This window comes from Ixodes scapularis, unplaced genomic scaffold (genome assembly GCF_016920785.2).
Source record: "Ixodes scapularis isolate PalLabHiFi unplaced genomic scaffold, ASM1692078v2 PGA_scaffold10__122_contigs__length_95168666, whole genome shotgun sequence".
Lineage (NCBI taxonomy): Eukaryota > Metazoa > Arthropoda > Arachnida > Ixodida > Ixodidae > Ixodes > Ixodes scapularis.
The window spans coordinates 85,281,065-85,298,684 of NW_024609836.1; the positions used below are offsets into that span (position 1 = coordinate 85,281,065).

The 17,620-nt window shown below is 46.7% G+C and overlaps 1 protein-coding gene across 1 annotated transcript in view; it reads right to left on the reverse strand.

The window, feature by feature from the left end:
• Positions 1 to 361: 361 nt before the first annotated feature.
• The window catches only part of LOC8037293 (delta(14)-sterol reductase TM7SF2), a 41,321-nt gene continuing 24,062 nt past the window's right edge, over positions 362 to 17,620 (reverse strand). The window contains exons 8-13 of the mRNA XM_042288717.1: positions 15,831 to 15,934; positions 12,835 to 12,954; positions 11,029 to 11,197; positions 9,456 to 9,542; positions 8,026 to 8,148; positions 362 to 1,496 (exon numbers count right to left, since the gene is read on the reverse strand). Of these exons, the coding sequence (XP_042144651.1) occupies positions 1,336 to 1,496; positions 8,026 to 8,148; positions 9,456 to 9,542; positions 11,029 to 11,197; positions 12,835 to 12,954; positions 15,831 to 15,934 (764 nt within the window). The 3' untranslated portion in view covers positions 362 to 1,335. The remainder of the gene's footprint in view (positions 1,497 to 8,025; positions 8,149 to 9,455; positions 9,543 to 11,028; positions 11,198 to 12,834; positions 12,955 to 15,830; positions 15,935 to 17,620) is intronic.

Consider the following 17,620-nt stretch of genomic DNA (forward strand, 5'->3'; position numbering starts at 1 on the left):
TCATATGCATCATGCACTTGAGGGCATCATGGGAAGCATTGGAATACTCGCCTTCGGCACATGCCAGACAGCTCATGACAAAATGATGGATGAAATTATGTCACGAATACTTGGTGTACACGTCATTATCAAAGTTACTGGCACAAGCACGTGGCTTCACCTTTTCTCCCCTTTGTGCAAGAGCATGTGCCAATGAACTGCGAGATTAAGCCACAGGCTAGCGCCAGCAGTTGTGATGACAAACTGAGAACCTATGTGTTGAGCAAGGTCACGTTTTACACAATTTACACTGCATTCTCCACCTCCCTAATCTCCGATGGTATCGGCAGCGGTATACCCAATGAACACAAAATAAACTCTATTTTAAAATGGATATGATGCATGTTTATTGTTACGCAATGTAACGGTACAATGGTGGGTGACATACATTTTTTTTTCATGCCGGTGATACACATCGCTAATGCTAAGAGCAGACGCGTCTGAATACAAAATCCTCTTCTTTTTGGCCATGACAATGAGCACGCAACGAATGGAGGCGGTGGGCCTCCACCCACCGCTTACCCCACCAACCCCTTTTTATTAAGAAACATGATCACTGATATTTACAGTGAAAACGCGGCGTCACATTTAAAAACTTGCCAAAAGGGGGATACGTCCTTTGACATGCATGGAGTGATGATTGCCGCCTTGAGCCGTCGCGCAACATAAACATAAGCTGAGATATCGTAAAGCACTAAAATTGCAATGTGAATTTGAGCGAGCAATTCCCAGACGTCGTCCGTCGAAGAGAGCGTCGGGATGCAGACCATTTCCTCTTGTAAGGATTCCTCTGGGGTCAACGAACAAAAGGGTGATACTTTGCATGGAGGCTTTATACACACATAAAAACGCAAGATGTGAAAGTAAATAAGACTTAGCTATGTTAATGTCTCATCGTAGGGATAAAAAATGAAAAGAAAGATGACAGTGAGAGAATAAAATCGCTAAACTGATAATACAAAGAAACCATTTTGTGCAATCGATGTCGGATGATGGGATTCAAAACATTTGCACCATCGCTTAAAACGATTTCAGGTTTAACACACAATTCCAGACACCCGGATTATTTCATTCGCCGACCGCGTACGAACGTGACCGCGGGCCGATGTGGCAGGACGCTCGTCACTTTACGACGCTGCCACACTCCGCAGCGTTGCCTCAAACTGGACCCCAGCAATACGTCCGCGCGTCGACCGAGCACCGTCCGCTCTACAGAACCGATCCTTTGCCACGTCGTAATCGATGCCGACGACCAGCACCGATCCCGTCGTGGTGTCGGACGGGTGTCGGGGGTGCTCAGAAGACGTAGGGCAGCAACCGGTACTTGACCCGCTGGGTGTAGCGCAGCCACAGGTCTCCGTAGCGTTGCCGGCACTTGCCCTCCACCTCGAACACGCGCACAACCAGGAACAGTGCTTGGAGCAGAACGGCAGTGTACGGGAGGGCGTGGCTCACACCTGCACAAACCGCGCAATGTTGTGGCGAGTCGGCGAGTGCTTATCCGCAGCCTCTGCGGTCTCATCGACCCTCGAGGCCTCGATAAACGCCAAGCAGCAGATTACCACCTGCCAGGTTGGTATTTAGCCTTGTTTAAATGCAGAATCGCGTCGCTATAGAAGCAAACTCAAATTTTGCAGTGCACGTCCGTGCCACGGAGGGAGTTGGCCATTTGCTAAGAGCGTTCTAAACAACAAATAAAAAAAGATAAGTGAACAGAACAGGCAGGATCAAGGATGGCGAGGCACTTTGAAAAGACTTCACCAGCTGCAAAATACTCCACAAATGACGACCAGAAAACAAAAGAAACGGTACAAAAAGAGGATGTGGCAACGCCAAAAACGCACAGCTCCGCGTGCCAGTAAAACTGGACATCGACATTTGCTGCGCTACTCATAAAACATAACTCTGCGCGACGGTTTGATCGATAGATTCAAATACCAACTGCAAATTATAGCTTTAGCTTTGTATTACAGGGGTGGAAGCAAGCTTCAGCCTTCTGTAGCAGGCCTGGGAGCAGCAAAGACGCTCATTCAGAGCAGCTTTGGAGCAGTGAAAGCTCTGCTTTCTAGCAGCTCGGGTTTTGTAGCAGCATCACTAAATCTTGGAGCTGGTCACCCAGGTCAAACTTAGGGCAATAGGTGCAAGGGTGTTTTGCTAAACACAAAAATATCACAACAAAAGAGCATCTCCATGTAACCTTCCAGAACCATTTCCAAACAGACCCTTTCCTAAAATATAACCCAGCCCATTGCATAAAAAAGCAAACAGCGCAATTGGAATCTATCTGAATGGCAGCTATTGAGAACTGTCCTCGTAGTGGGTTGGTCCCTCTTATGGATTGCCAATGGAAGGCATAGTCAACAAGAGAAGCACAACTTAAGCCTCATGAAAACAAAACTTTGTGCCTATTTAGCGACCCAAATCACAAATTCCGTAAGTTGAAAACAAGACCATTCCGAGATGCAATAAAGCCCAATACCTACGATTACAGTTTTCTTCATTAGGGAAATACAAATGTTCACAGCCTCCGTTTAGCAACACATAAATGTATTCCAATACTCGTGTTAACAAAGTACAAATCTACTCTATCTGATAAAAGTACAAAAGCAAAACATTAAAAACTTCATGATATCGTTCTTACTACAACAAGCATGACTGAATGGAATAAAAAAAAGCTTGTTTAGGAATTTGTTAAGAAGAAAAGTTACTGACAAAACTAGCAAGTAAGACCTTAAAATGGAAGGTTCTCCACAGACAAGTAAATTGCATGGATGTGTTCTAGCACGACAGTGTAGAGAGTTTGTGTCGTTTGTCCTCACGCCGGATTGCTGTTTGTGTGCCGGTGCGTGTATGAGCCACGGTATAAATGTTTGAAGGTGTTCACAGATTTGTTTAGGGAAAGTTTACAGATGAGGCACTCAATCGTCGCTTTTATTGTTACGTTTACGACACGAATGAGGAGCGCGGAAGCGGTTTCAGCAAAAGCAAACACCCTAAACAAGCAAACCACAACAGAAAAAAATTAAGCCAAATGGTTTTCTCTTTTTTTGTAAAGTAGTTATTGCTTTTCCCAGAGATTAGATGATAGGTGAGCACATGCCAGAAGGCCTCCTAGGTACGTTTATATACCGTTAAGTTTTAAAAGATTGAAAGGAAGAGATATGGGGTAATGTTTGGGGATGCCACAGCAAAATTCGATTTAAAAATTGTTGATGAGCACCGGTGCGGTAAGTAGGGGAATTCACTATGAGGTCCCCCGTCATGGATGTGGCAGCAGAATGTGCGCAGTACACGCAAGAACTCGCTACAAACTCGGGTATCATGGTAAGTAATATCGCACGCACGAATTGCCAAAAAAAACCAACAAGAATTGCGGGAACGAGTTAGGAATTTGCACGTCAGGGGAACGGATACCGCAGGTCGCAAACGCTGCAGATTCGCATGTCACGGTGCGATGAGCACGAGAGAACCCGCGGTGAACACGCTTATCATACAGATACTGCAAATCGTGCGGTTTTTGCGATTCCTGTCGGATATCGTGATCGATATCTGGCGGGAATCAAGGGGACATTGACACCCCCCCCCAGGTGTCAATGTTCCGGAATTTATATGTTATGGATTTTCAGCCCAAAAAACAAGACGGGTCTCGGGGACGGGCGTTCGTACGAGACTTCACGGTATACGCGATGTGATGTGCGCGGTATTTCGAATATACGCCGCCATGCTCAAAACCTCTGTGCCAAAAAAAAAACAAAAAAACAGCGAGTCGATGCTTTAGCAAACTTCTGACAAAGTCACCTACGTATATCCCATTTTCGGAGATCAAACACCTACACACCATTCTTGGCCGAGCTGTAGGGGCACAAAGCAACGCGCCCCAAAAAGTGCTCCGAAGGCACTGGTTTGGGGAACAGAAATAAACGCGCGACTTTTATTGCGCGTTGTTCATATTCGTCCAAATGTGATATGCTTTTCCTCGCATTCCAAACAAACAACCACAACTCGTGCGGTTCTCCCTCGTGCTGCTGGCACTCGACAGCTCATCGACACGAGACCATGAAACTAAACGGAACGCTGCGCCTATTTACCTGGTCAGGAATAAATCATGATCACTCTTATAAAATGACAATAAGCACTTGCCGTGTGTTTCTATCAAACGAAAATCAACTGCATTGATAACCTTAAAAAAAAAGAAAAAACTTTTTTGGTTTGTTTTGACACAACATTTGTGCATAGGAGCAGGATGGCAGAGCGTAAGCGGATTGGCGCACAATGGTGGAATAGGCGCAGCGCTTCCACCCCTGGTATTCGCAACAAAACACCAGCCTTGCACATAAAGAATATACTGGCTCTGTTCAGGCAAGATCATGCACGCAAGTGCAGATATATTCTTTGTTTTGTGCTACTCCTCAACATCTCGTCCGTGGCATTGGGCAAAAATGCCGGCATGGGAAGTGCACTTTACAGCGCTGTAACTTTGAAGGAAACAAAACGATGCAACATGTTTTCTTTGTGAATAAACACAAGAGTATGGTAGACAACTATCACTATAAATTTTAAAATCAGAATTTTTTTTCTTCTTTAATTGCCCCTTGAAATTTCTTAACTTTGTACTTTAAAACAAATTTGGAGCGACATAAAAATTTAATTTTTTAGATAAAGCAATGATTTTTACATCATTCGAAATAATGTTCTAATAAGAATATGACATATACAGTTAAACCTGGATGTAACGAACCTGTATACAACGAAATCCTCTATTTAAAAAACTTTTTCAATTCCCCGACGCAATCTTCATAGAAGCACTTGTATTTGTGAACTCCATGTAACGAAGCGCTCGCACTGAATAACCTTGATCTTTTCCTGTGTCAGCTTTCCTCTCCCACCAAGTGACTCGCCTTGTGCCTTCTTCTTCTCGACAACGTTGCGCAAGGCAGCTCCCATCCGCTTGTGGACGTGGTTCACGCAGTCCTTCTTCTCTATCTTGATGAAGCCGTAAACCTTCGCTTCAGACAAAGCATGGAATGTCCGGCTGTCCCCATCCGAAAGGACGGTGGTGTAGCGGAGACCATGCTTGGTCAGAGACCTCTGGAACATTGTGAGCGCAGCCTCCACCTCCATACGGCCAGCATTGCAGTCAATGTTCCTGTGGCAGTCGTGGGTTGCGTACCAGTCGCTGTAGCCATCGTCCTCGGGCTCCGGTCCCAAGGCACATCCAAGGCAGAAGTTGGAGTACACAACATGGTCGATGACGAGGCCAGAGTACAACTCCACAATGCAGCCTACACCAATGTGGGAGCTGCGTCCTCGGGTCATCCATGATCCGTCGAAGATGACATCGATGTTGCCAATGGGGTTCATAAAGCCTGTGTAGAGCCCCTTGACGACAGCAACACTGGCGGCTTCACTGTCGGTTGCTGCATTCTCACATGCCCGCACAAGCGTTTTCAGGTGTCCCTGGTACGTCTTGTGGTGCAGGCCCCGATGAGAAATGTTCATGGAGGCACAGAAGTCTGCCAAGGCTGTCACTCCTTTGCCAATGGATTGGATCCCCTTCATGGCCCTCATGTTCACTTCAAAGGGAGTGATCTTTGCTGTTCCAGCAACCCTGGGAGAGGAGAACTGCTTCTTCTGGAAGTCGCAAGTGCTGCAGACGAGCACAAGCTTGACGGCCAAGCCGTACTCCTTGTCCGCGGCCTTGCTGAGCGTGAGAGATCCCACACCGCAGCTTCCACACCTCGCGTGCGCGAAGAGGTCGTTGAGGACTTTCATGTCGACGATGACAAACTGGGTCCCGGCATCGCTTGTTTGGCATGATCCGTTGACTTCAAGCAGATCGAACTTCCGCTGGGTCGCCGACTTCTCCGATAAAACGCGCTTGCTGAGCTCCGATCGCTCGGCGCGCTGCGCTTGCTCGGCCGTAGAGTAGTAGGTAGAGTCGACGCGAGTGGTGCCGGCAAAACTTGAGCCATCCGGACCAGAGCTTGAGGCCGCAGCATCGTCAACGGGAAGGCTAGCCGATGGTCCCGGCAGATCCAATGCGTTCGGCAGTGGCGCAGATCGTAGCGGCGCACTTGCAGGTGATGTCTTCCGCTTGTTCCACGCACGTCGCGTCTTCCTCCCGAACGTCCGCCGCGTACTCTCTTTCAATCGAGAGTCCCCCGGCATCTCGATCGCTCGAAATAAAACTCCCGCAACTTCGTAGCGAGAAACCAACGATGTCCGACGCGAACGCGCGAACGTAAACGATTTCGAAACAACGTGCACTCAGCCGCGGAACGAACAAAGCGACAGGCCAAAACGAAGCAGACGACGCTTCTCCACGCTCTCCTTGCGCTGCTGGAGGCGCGCGCGCGCCAAGAGGAGGAAAGGAGCAAAAGTGGAAAGGGGCGCGTCTTGGCCTATGACAGGCGTGCGCGGCACGACGTACCCGTGACGTACGCGCGCGGGCCAATGAGCAATCGTTATTCCGGTCGTGAAAACCCGCGGAATGCGGACGCTCTCCAAGGTTGTCGCGATAGTGAGTGGGATGAGGACGTAGGGAAGAGAACCAGCTCCCCAACAAGACCAAGATGGCCGCGATCCGACGATCGGTCGTGAAGCGACGCGGGCGCGCAGTTTGACTATTTTTTTGCGTTGGATTCGCGATTTGAGCGTCGCGGAGGCATCGTATTTATCGTTTTTTTTATACTTAGACGTCGAATAGGACATTGAAACTTCGCAGGCAGGTACTTCAGACTATATTCTATCCAAACATGTGATTTTTGAAAAACCCCAAATTTCGCGATTCTTTTACCATTTTAAGACCCGCGTCTCGCCTTAAACGAATTCGTCCCGCCGCAATCTCCATCTTTTTTTTTTTTTTCGGACTCCAATAATTTGGACTTGTTTGATATTTCGGACCTAAAGGCGGAACCGTGACTTATCCCATAGAAATAGTGTATAATCACGACCAATGTTTCGGACAGCTTGAAGTCCGAAAGTTTGATTATTCGGACAAAATCCTCGCGAGCGATCAGCGGAAAACACCATCGAGGAGCGGCCATTTTGAATGGAATCATAGAATTCATTATAGAAAGAATTATAGAACATAGAATTCAAAATTCAAAAGAAGGACACAAAATGCTTTGTGTCCTTCGCTCGTGCGGAGGACACAAAGCAAGCTTGCAGACTTCTTTTCCACTAAATAAATGACGTGGTGAGTTTGCCCACGTGATTTTTTAATTTTCGCTTTCTTTCCACGTGTCCTTTTACGAGTTTTTCAGCAAAAACTGCATGTAACGAAATCCTCCATATAACGAATTATTGCAAACTTTTATCAATTTCGTTATATCCAGGTTTAACTGTATTTCACTGTTGTAGCTGTTCAATTTTTTTTTAGAAAACGGCTCCGAAACCTAGCGACAAATCATCAAAGCAGCCACGTTTGCACATTTTCGACACAAACAGTATAGCCTCCACAATGCTGTACAGAAAGAAATCTAGTTCCCATGATCCATTATAAGTGCAAAATATTTGAGATTTCTGCTATTCAGTTTGCATACTAGGCATCACCAAACATGACATAAACGAAAACTTAAAAGTCAAATATGCCATTCTGGTGCACTAAACATTTCCTTTTCTCTTCAAATGTTGTTTTTTCGCAAAATCACTTTTTTATTGTTTCCTACGCATGTTGAGAAGTAACAAAAAATATGTCTGGACTCATGTGCATGATCTTATTGAACAGAGCCTACAAACGTTGAGAGGCACTCAAACAACTTCATTGTGTCACGGCAAAACAAGCCACGACTATCGCCGCATTCTTTTCCACTCTTCCGTCAGTTTTTTTCCTCGGTACCACAAGTGTCGGCGCTTCATACTTGGCCCACTCCGCCCTTGCCTTTCTTTCCCCGACGTGGCGAAACGACACCAGCAGAACTAAAGAGGGCCCAAGACTTTCTGCAGCGACGTCGAAGGAAAACGAAGAAAGAAAAATGCACCCACCGCAGGGCAGGGCGAAGGCAAGCGTGCAGAGGAAGCTGCCCAGATAGTTTGGGTGGCGCACCAGGCCCCAAAGCCCAGAGACCAGCAGCCGGTTGCCGGACTTGTCCAGCAGGTAGTCCAGACCTGCACCCAAAAGACCGTCGTCGCAACGCGTCCAAAAAGGATGCCTGCCGTTAGCTCTCGCTACGGACATGCGATTGCTAATGCCAGCTAAAGGGAGTGGGACACCATCTGGGAGGGAGCACTGCTGCGGCGGCAACGCCACAGATCGTTCTCTCTGCCGTAACTTTTTGCGTCCCGCTTTCGCATCTCGTGTTTTACTCTCGCTGAAATTGTGTTCTACGTCACAAACTGCGCTAAAACTAAAGCTGCTCGTAACACTGCCGAGGAAAACGCATCTCCTACTCATATCGACGGCAGTTACGCAATACGTGCCGAGCCTCGTGCCCCCATCCGAGTTTTCCGTCTCAAACTAAACACGACTCGGGCACCATAAAGGCATTCATGACCAGAACCGTAAAGAAACGCGTTAGAAGTATGGTACAACTTCGTCAATATGTTCTCGGTTATGCCGCACTTCCTAACCTACCACGAAATTTCGGTGACTCCTACTTAAACTACATTTCTGCAGTAACTCGTAATGCATTTCAATCAGGATTAATTCTCAAAATTATTTTGATAAACGCACAACTTCGCGTCCATTTAGCACCATAACTTCGGCGCTTCGTATCGCCTTAGACCCTGCAGCAATTGCGGTGCTCAACCAAAACAAAACTACACAAAATCGGAACAAGGCCGTATACTTTCTTGGTTTAACCGAAAAACACCAATAAACATCCGCCGGTGCATAAAATAAAAAATCCGTTAAAACAGAAAAATACCGGGTTTTAAAATTGTTTTTGTACAAGTAGCAGTTGTTTTTTTTTTTTCTTCTTTTTTTTTTTTTAGAGGAAATGGGACCAACCAAGCAGCGCCAAAAATGCAAGTCACTGGCCTTTTCTGTTTGATTGGTTTAGCAATGAAAGAATACATACAAACGCGATGCACACCATGACGGTGCACTTTTCACGCAGTCAAATTGGTCTCATCAGATGAATTCTCAATTCCCCTCTTGATTGTTTGTTTCTATTCAATAAAAGCCATTTTGCCAAAATGCGCCAGTATTTTGGAAAAAAATAAACGCGAAAAAACATTCTCCATGTTTTTACATAAAGAGACGCCGGAAAGTACAAGGCCCAATCGTGAATCAACTTTGCTAGCATAAAAAAAGAAAAAAAAGTGCCTCGATTACTCTTCTCGAGTCGCAGTAACGTCCATTACTTTTCGAGGGCCACTTTTAGGGTGCCCATTTGCGACCCGCATCGAGGGGCCCACCGAGCACATGCAGACGGGTGGCCCCCACAAAGTTGTGGCAGGTTGCGGCAACGCACCTTGTCCCCTGGAGGACGGGTCGGGCCAGTTGCGACGAAACGAGTACTTGCGCTTGTGGGACAGGTGGAGCAACGTCTGGCCCAGCACTGCGGGGAAGGCCACGCGCACGAGCATCATGCACAGCGCAAAACCCGTGAGCACGCCGCATGACGCATTTCTTTATACCGTAAGCGAGCGCCGGAGAAAAAGGAAGCTCACGGTACAAGCGTGTTTTTCTGATGCGAAGCTCGCTTAATTGGAAACGTTTCCTCCTCTCCGTGAGCTTCGAGTCGTCGAGAGTCGACCGTTTTATAGACCTTGTTTGCTGGTATGTATTCTACGGGCTAGGCAATATGCGGTAAACATAGAATTCAAACGGCGCAAAAAAACAGGCTGGCAAGTATAAGAGGCACAGACACTGCACTGACTCGCAACTTACTCTCGTTATGTACATCAACACAAGAAGACAAAGAAAGCAAAGAGCAGAATCTCACATGTAAGACATCTTCACTGCCATGTGCCATCCGAAAAATTTCTAACAAAAAGTATCAATATAAAAAAAAAAAATTAAGGTGGGACACTACCCAGAAAAATAAAATTTCTGAAAAAAAAAAAAACAAAAAAAAACATTCATTTTGAAAAATGACACATTTACATCCACCAACATCTAGAGAGTATTCCCAGAAAGTTTAATTAGTTTACAATACATAGTTAATGTTTTCTAAATTATTTTCTGTCCATTCATGCTAAAGAAAAGGTAGGGTTTGGAGCACTTTGAACACATTTTTCTCCGTTCCACATTTTGGTATAAAATCCATTTTAGTCAATCTATCGTTTGATAATGGCAATACAGGGAAGGCTCGTTCTTCACTTTTCCTGACTGAAATTTAATAAGGACGCCACGCAGCAACACTTGTCGATAGCACGCCATGCACGGAAGCACCCATATATGCACCAAACAAGAAAGTTGACCAGGAGCTTGCGATTAACAAGGCAGCCGACTTGGCCCGACGCTGAGGTATTTGCAAATACGATTACCAACTTTCCCGCTCCCCCAGCATTGCTCTTCGTCAAACCTTTCGTCCGCTCGTTCGTTGCGCCTTTCACGGAACAATCAGTAGCACTGCATGCCGATCGGCGGTGTTCATCGCGCGTATGCAAGCAACGGACTTTGCGATAGTAAAACATTCTTTCGTGAGCATTTTTTGAATAAAACAATGAAACTAATTCGAGTTGAAAGTATCTCTCGTGAAGCCGTGCTACGTACGCACAGGGGGGTGGGCAATGATTCGGGATATTACGGTTCATGTTTACTATGCACCGCCAACTCTGACAATACATGATTTAGTTGCAAGTCAGAGCCGTGTTTGTTCTCCTTCCTTCCGCGTTCGTCCCTCCCTAAACTCCCCAATTTAGTAAAGACAGGGTTCAGTCTCACACCACCGGACCTGAAAAAATAACCCCCCAAGTTGGTTCGAGGAAGTAGCCGAAAAACCCCGAACATGTAGAGGAAATAAAATAAAGCCCCCGAGACATCTCCCAACTCAAAGAAACCCGAGCAGGTAGGAGGTAGCCCCTGGAAGGCGTGCTCACCGAAGATGGCCCCTATGGAGGCGAGGCAGTAGAGGGGCATGGTGGGGCGCCACTCGTGCAGGTAGCGGGCGGGCAGGCTGGACAGGAGGGGCAGCAGGGCCAGGTTGGCCACCAAGGACACGTAGCCCAGGGCGTCCTCGGTCACAAACACCGAGGCCAGGTAGTACTCCTGGAACGGGACCATGGCCACGTCACAACCCAGCCACCAAGGCCCATCTTAGGCATTAGAATACTGTCGAGACCGGTCGTAACGAAAACGGATGTAACGAAATAGCGGCTACAGCGAAGCGATCACAATTTCCCATTCCTTTTTTGCACTTTGTTAACCGAAGTCGCTTATAACGAAATAGCGGATATAGCGAAGGGATTTCCGATTCCCTTTGACTTCGTTAAACCGGTCTCGACAGTAAATCGAGACTTTCTCATTTCAACCATTAGACTTTTAAGGCCCATTCACACACTACCGTTTGCTTAGAATTGAGTTCTAGCAATCTCTTACAACAGGGCCCATCCTATACCACGGGAAGCGTTTGTATTTTAATGGAGAGCACGCCGGAAGGCAGAGACGTTTGCAAATGATACACGCTTTCTGCACCTCCTTGCAGCTCGTATTGCATAGCCCATAAACCACGTGACCCCTATTGAAGGGTTGGAAATTCACCGTAATATAGGCTCTCTAGAGAACGTTGGCACCACCTATTGAGGTCATCCTGAAACTGCATTTCACTCGAGCGAAGGATTTGAGGTATACGCGAGGTCAAATGCATCTATTATCTATGAGACATGGTGCTTTATAACATTGTGAAAAAGTTTTCCAAACCAAAAAAGAATAATGCGAGAAAATAAAAAAGGAAATACCATAAAATTCCAAGCAAGCGCACCCCCGCATGCAAGTCAAAATTACCTGCAAAGTGTGTGTGTGTGTGTGTGTGTGTGGGGGGGGGGGGGGGGGCGCTATCCCGGAACGGCACCAAAATTCAAGATGGCGACGACAAAACTTTTTAGCCAGAGAAAGAAAAAGAGCACATTGCACATGGATTTAATATTTTATTTATCTCTGAGAACATAGACTTTATTAGGCCAAAAATTTGTCACTGCTGTATTAATCACTTTCAAAATCACCAAATGACTCCTCACAGTCGGTGTCGCAAAAAAAAGTGTGGCATTCCGCGATGTTTCCCAACTGCATGCTGCTGGCTATTTTGACAGCCTCTTCAGAAAGAAGCCGGTTGCTAATGGCTCTTCTGCACTTCATTCGCGCTCCAGGTATTCAAAGAGAACATCGTCCACGTTTCCACTGAACACCGGCGCGCCGTTACTTAGCTTTCGTCGAAGTTTGGCTTTCCCGTAGTTTGGCGGTAGAAAATTGTCAAAATTCTTGTCCCACTTCCGTATCCGGTCCAGCTTGATGCGTCGAGACGTCTGGTGTACGTTTTTTCCGTTTTCACGGCCATTGTGTCAGAATGCATAGCCGAACTAACACCGCCAAAACAAAGCAACAATGGCGCGTGGCGACCGAGCTGATCGGGCAGCAAAGTAGGATTGGATTGGATTGTTGAACTGGATTTTGCAGGCCAGGGTTGCCTGGGCGCGGTCAGCACGGTGCATGATACAAGTGTGGAGCGGGGAGGGGGCGCTTTCCCGGAACGGCGCGGAAATGTGAAATTAGCAGTGAAATTGGGGGGGGGGGCTCTCGCACGGGTGGGGGCGCTTGCTCGGAATTTTTACAAGGTAGTCGGATCGAAAGCGATCCCAAGAGGCATTGCTCGGTCGTAAGCAAGACGACGACGGCGTACGGACACTCACCTCGGCGTAGAAGGCCATGCAGATGTAGATGAGCTGGCAGGTCGCACTCGTTGCAAAGTTGTAGCCCAGGCACTTGTTTGCTGCAAACTCCTGCCAGGCCGTGAAGCCCACCAGCACGGCCTGCCCGAGGAGAGGGAGCGTCAACACAAAGCTCAGACGGCTCTATTCTGCGTTCGGAGTGGACGCAGCGGAATGCTAAAGGGAGCGTTCGAGGCTGGTTCGCACGCTGGCCCTCGACAGCAATCGAGCCCGCTGCATTCCCTCGTTAGGACGGGAGAACACACTGGCGCCGTCTGTCGGGCAGCGACTTGCAATCTGCACACATCTTTCTGTCGCAAATCTTTACGCACCCTTCGTCGTAGAGAGTGCATAAATTTCGTCCTGTAAAAACCGCCATCTAGTCTATTTCCTACCGAGGCAAAACACGGGGACAAAAAGGGAGAGGCAACGCGGGGCAAGGCGTCCCTCGCACACGTGCAGTTTGAATTGTCTACGTGCGTCGTCTAATTAAATAACAGTCGGAAGTATGCCTCGTCCCGTGTTGCCCCTTGCTTTCTGTCCTCGTGCTTTTTGGCGTAAAACCTAAGAGCGAATTGGAACCAATTAGCCCAACTTTCAGTCTCGATCCTAGTTTACCTATTCGTGTATTTACGCTCGAGGTCGTACGACAATTTACGTTATCTGCAGATTGGCTTGCGTATAGACAGATGGTACCAGGGTGTCTTCTGTCGTCACGAGCGGTTACAATGAAACACGACGACCTCAAGAACAGTCAAACGCAAATACGGAGGGAAGAAAGGTCAAACGCGAGAAGCGGAAAGGTGCCGTGCACATGCATTCTTCGCTGTGGCTCTTGCATAACGTCTCGGTCAAGGAAAAATAATGCAACACATCCGTTGGCATACTTAATACAAGATTTCCTAAATAAACATCCAATCAAGTCACCAATTACGTGGCTTAAAGGGATGCTGAACCGAAAATCAAATTTCAGAAAACAATGCAGAATCGATAGGCAGGAATATACAAATCCCAAAACGTCGCTCGGAAAGCGGTATCTCCAACGGATCGTCGTATTTTCGGAAAAGAAGAGCACGCTCGCACAAGGCCGAAAAGACGCATGACCTCACGATCCTCATCTCCTCCTCTTTTTCGCTTTGACTCAGCAAAGGCACGGAGAGGAAAAAGAGCGAGGCCATTTCTCCTCCTTCTCAACACTTTTGCGATAAGATGACGTCAACATTCTCTCTCATTCGCTCCTTTATTTTCCAGAAATACGGCCACCCGCTGGAGATATGGCTCTATAAGTGATGTTTCGTGGTTTATGGCGCACTGTTGAACACTTCTGCAAGGATTGTTTTTGTGAAATCGGAATTTCGCTTCAGCGTCCCTTTAAGGCACAGCTCTAAAAACAACATAAAAGTGTGCCTTTTCTCGTGCACCGCGTAATAAATATTTTAAGGAGTCATTTACTCTGCCCTTTCGATTGCAGGGGTGTACCCCATGCTTCATTTGTTTTTGTATAGTTCCATTTGTTTTTAAGGACACGTGCAAAGAAAAAAAAAAACTTTTTTTTTTAAAAATCAGTTTGCATGGAAAAACAAAATCATAAAACAAATTTACAACGAAAAGAAAATCATTTTTAGAGCTATACTTACGGCGCAAAACGAATTTGTAGTTGGTGCCCGCGGGAACCGCCACTGCTCACACGTTAGACCTGTGAGCCGCTCCCGCACGCTGAGCGTAACGCGCCTCCGGTTCAACGCGTTTCTTCACGCTGCTGTCACCGAAAGGGAAACACTCGGGCGCGCCAACCCCGTCAGTTTCTGACCGGTGCACCGTTCTATCGCGTGATGCTTGCGCTCTTTCAGGAGCTTCCTTTGGGCTCTAACAGTTACTTATTAATGTTCATTTCTTTGTTACACTTCCAACGAACATTAATAAGCAACTTTTAGAGCCCATATGAAGCTCCCGAAAGAGTGTAAGCACCATGCAACCATAGCAGCCACTTTTCTGCAGGCTCCCACGGGCTCCAACTACAAATTTGTTTCGTGTCATAAATATGGCTCTAATTTTTTTTTTTTTTTCCTTTTAAGTTTGTTTTACGACTTTTTTTCCATCTAGGCTGCTTAAAAAAAACTTTTTTTTCCTTCGCACGTGTTCTTTAAACTGTTGTACGTACCGTATTTGCACAAATATAACACGACCACAAATATAATGAGAGGACAGGTTTTCATACCCTCAAAAAGAAAAGAAAAATATCATTACTATTATAACGCGAGCCTAGGCCGGGTAAAGTTATCGCAGGGGCATGGCAGAATTGAATAGGGAATGGAAATCAAAGAAATATCATTTTAGGTTTTTGACTGCACTCATCCTCGCTGCTCAGGTTCTTTTAACTGTCCAGTCTGCAACCCACTTGGCGACTTTGCAGATACCCAGCAGCAAGGCACCATTTGTCTACCATAAAACACAGATAAGTGCCCAGTCAAAATTTAGAGATAGTCACGAAAAAATGGGGGACGAGTGCTTGTCCGGTGATCAATTTTACATATAAATGTACCGTGCATACTTTCTCAGATCTTACAAATTTGGAAATGGGCGCTTAGTGTGGAATGGGCTGAAGCGCAGTATTCTACGGTAGTAGTTTCTTCACTCCTTCTTGCTTCCCGTGACAAACACCAGACCACTCTGGAGTAGAAACAAAAAAATGCACAGGCAGAAAGAAGATTTCTTTGCATTTTGGAATATGTAATTATGAAAAAGAACTCGCGTTATATTCGTGCAAATATGCTAATATGTTGCAGAGTTTGTGCTACAAATTGTTGTTTTCCTTTTATTTTCCTCTGGCCATTTCTCGTTGAGTTTTTCCTTCTCCAACATTGCTGTTGACCGCCGAGCAGCGAGAATGGGAAGCAGGGTCTCCGTTGGGCAGAGCAAGTCTGCCTTTCGCCTCGCTACCCTAGACAGAAAAAAGGCGGACAATGTGGTCTCCTCACCCAGCTGAGCAGACCACAGCGGAAGCAGAGGGCAGACAGGTCGTACACCTCGCCGATGCGCGGCGAAAGTTCCCTGCCCACCACGAAGTCGTTCAGGACGTTCCCTGAAAGAGGCACCGTCGTCCCGTCGGTCACACCTTTGACGGGCACCGCCGCAGGATGGAGCCACTTACCACCCCCTAAAGCCACAGTAACACTACTCGTACGTCATACAAAAGACACAGGTGTTCGCTGCAGAGATGACGGAATCATCTGCGGTTATGCCTCGAGCACCTCTGAAGTAACATACGTACACTTTAAATATGCACTCCGACAGTATCTTCACACGAGGAACACCTCTTGCAGTGCCTGTACTCTTTTCATTCTTCAGCTACTTCCCCGGCTTTTGCGATGCGCTAACCTGCCTCGAATGCACTCTGCATATGAGCTGCGCATGTGCAGCGCCTCCGCATGCGCAGGACATCCACATATCCACGACACCATTGTCGATGTCGTTCTTGAAGTCATCCTTAAGACCGTCCTAGAGGTCGTTCTAGACGTCGTCCTCTAGGATGTCATCCTAGACGTCGTCCTAGAGATCGCCCTAGAGGTCACTCTAGACGTCGTCCTAGAGGTCTCAATGCTAACGCAATTCATAGGCAACCAACAATAGTGGTTTCTGCAGCCAATTTTTGTACGATGTATTGGCAGTGTGAACGCAGCTTAATGCTACTCTTAATGGTGCGGAAGTATGTTGCGATTACCAACAAGCTCTTATTTTGTAGCACGGTGTGGATCACACGTGCACAGCGTGGCACAGTTAACACAAACGTAAAATTGACCCTTTTTTTAACTTCCTGTCATATTCCAATTATAATGCTGTGGTGGGAAGTGCTCACTTGTGGCACTAACCAGGCAAGATTATTCTATGCTCGCCAAAAACGTACCGCTCTTGCGGAGTGCTTTCGCTAAGCAAAATTGCGATGCTTACTTTGTGGTTGTCGCTTCACTGCAGTACACAAGATTACGGTGGAAGTGCACTCAACAAAGCAAACTTACCCGCCAGAGCAGACTATGACCATAAGAGATATTGCACAAATTCTGAATAATGTCAGTGTTTGACACTGACAGGGTGATCAAATAGGATAGTATGTTATTTGTAGCTATAACTGAAAGGTCTGAGAATTCCCACGAGCCTACCATAATGATCCGGACATGTAGCGGGGCCTGAGCCATTATATTTTCAGTATGAATAATGTGAAATAAAGTTTTGGCGCAATCTCGGCACAAATTCCCCACATTTGGGCTAACTTCAGCAGGATGTAGCGGGGCAAGTCCTATGGCGCAGTTAGGCGCAAACAGTGCAGCAATCGCATCACCGAGCGAGGATAAAAACACAGCTTCGTCCGCTAATCATAGATAAAAGCTGCCTTGCTTTTCCTTCATCATATAATTACAAAACAAATAAATTTATGTATCACACACAAATTATCATTACCATACTCTGTTATTTGCAATATTATTGAATGTTTTCAAACCCGCCGTGACTGACGCAGCTACCTATGGCAATGTTCTTCTCGAAGGCAACATTCACCTGCTTCTAAGAGGAATAGGTGTCGCAAGGGGCGTTAACGGAACTACAGGATAGACGCACTTCGGTCCTCATGATGAACTTTCAACAGGAGACACAGCATCTCACAAAAGGTGCCATTGTAGTTCACGTCAAGGAGCTTTGCAAAACCGCCGAGGTCACCGCGATTTCTGAAGAAACCTCACCATCTCGCCAGGACGCTACACCGCTACCGCAACTC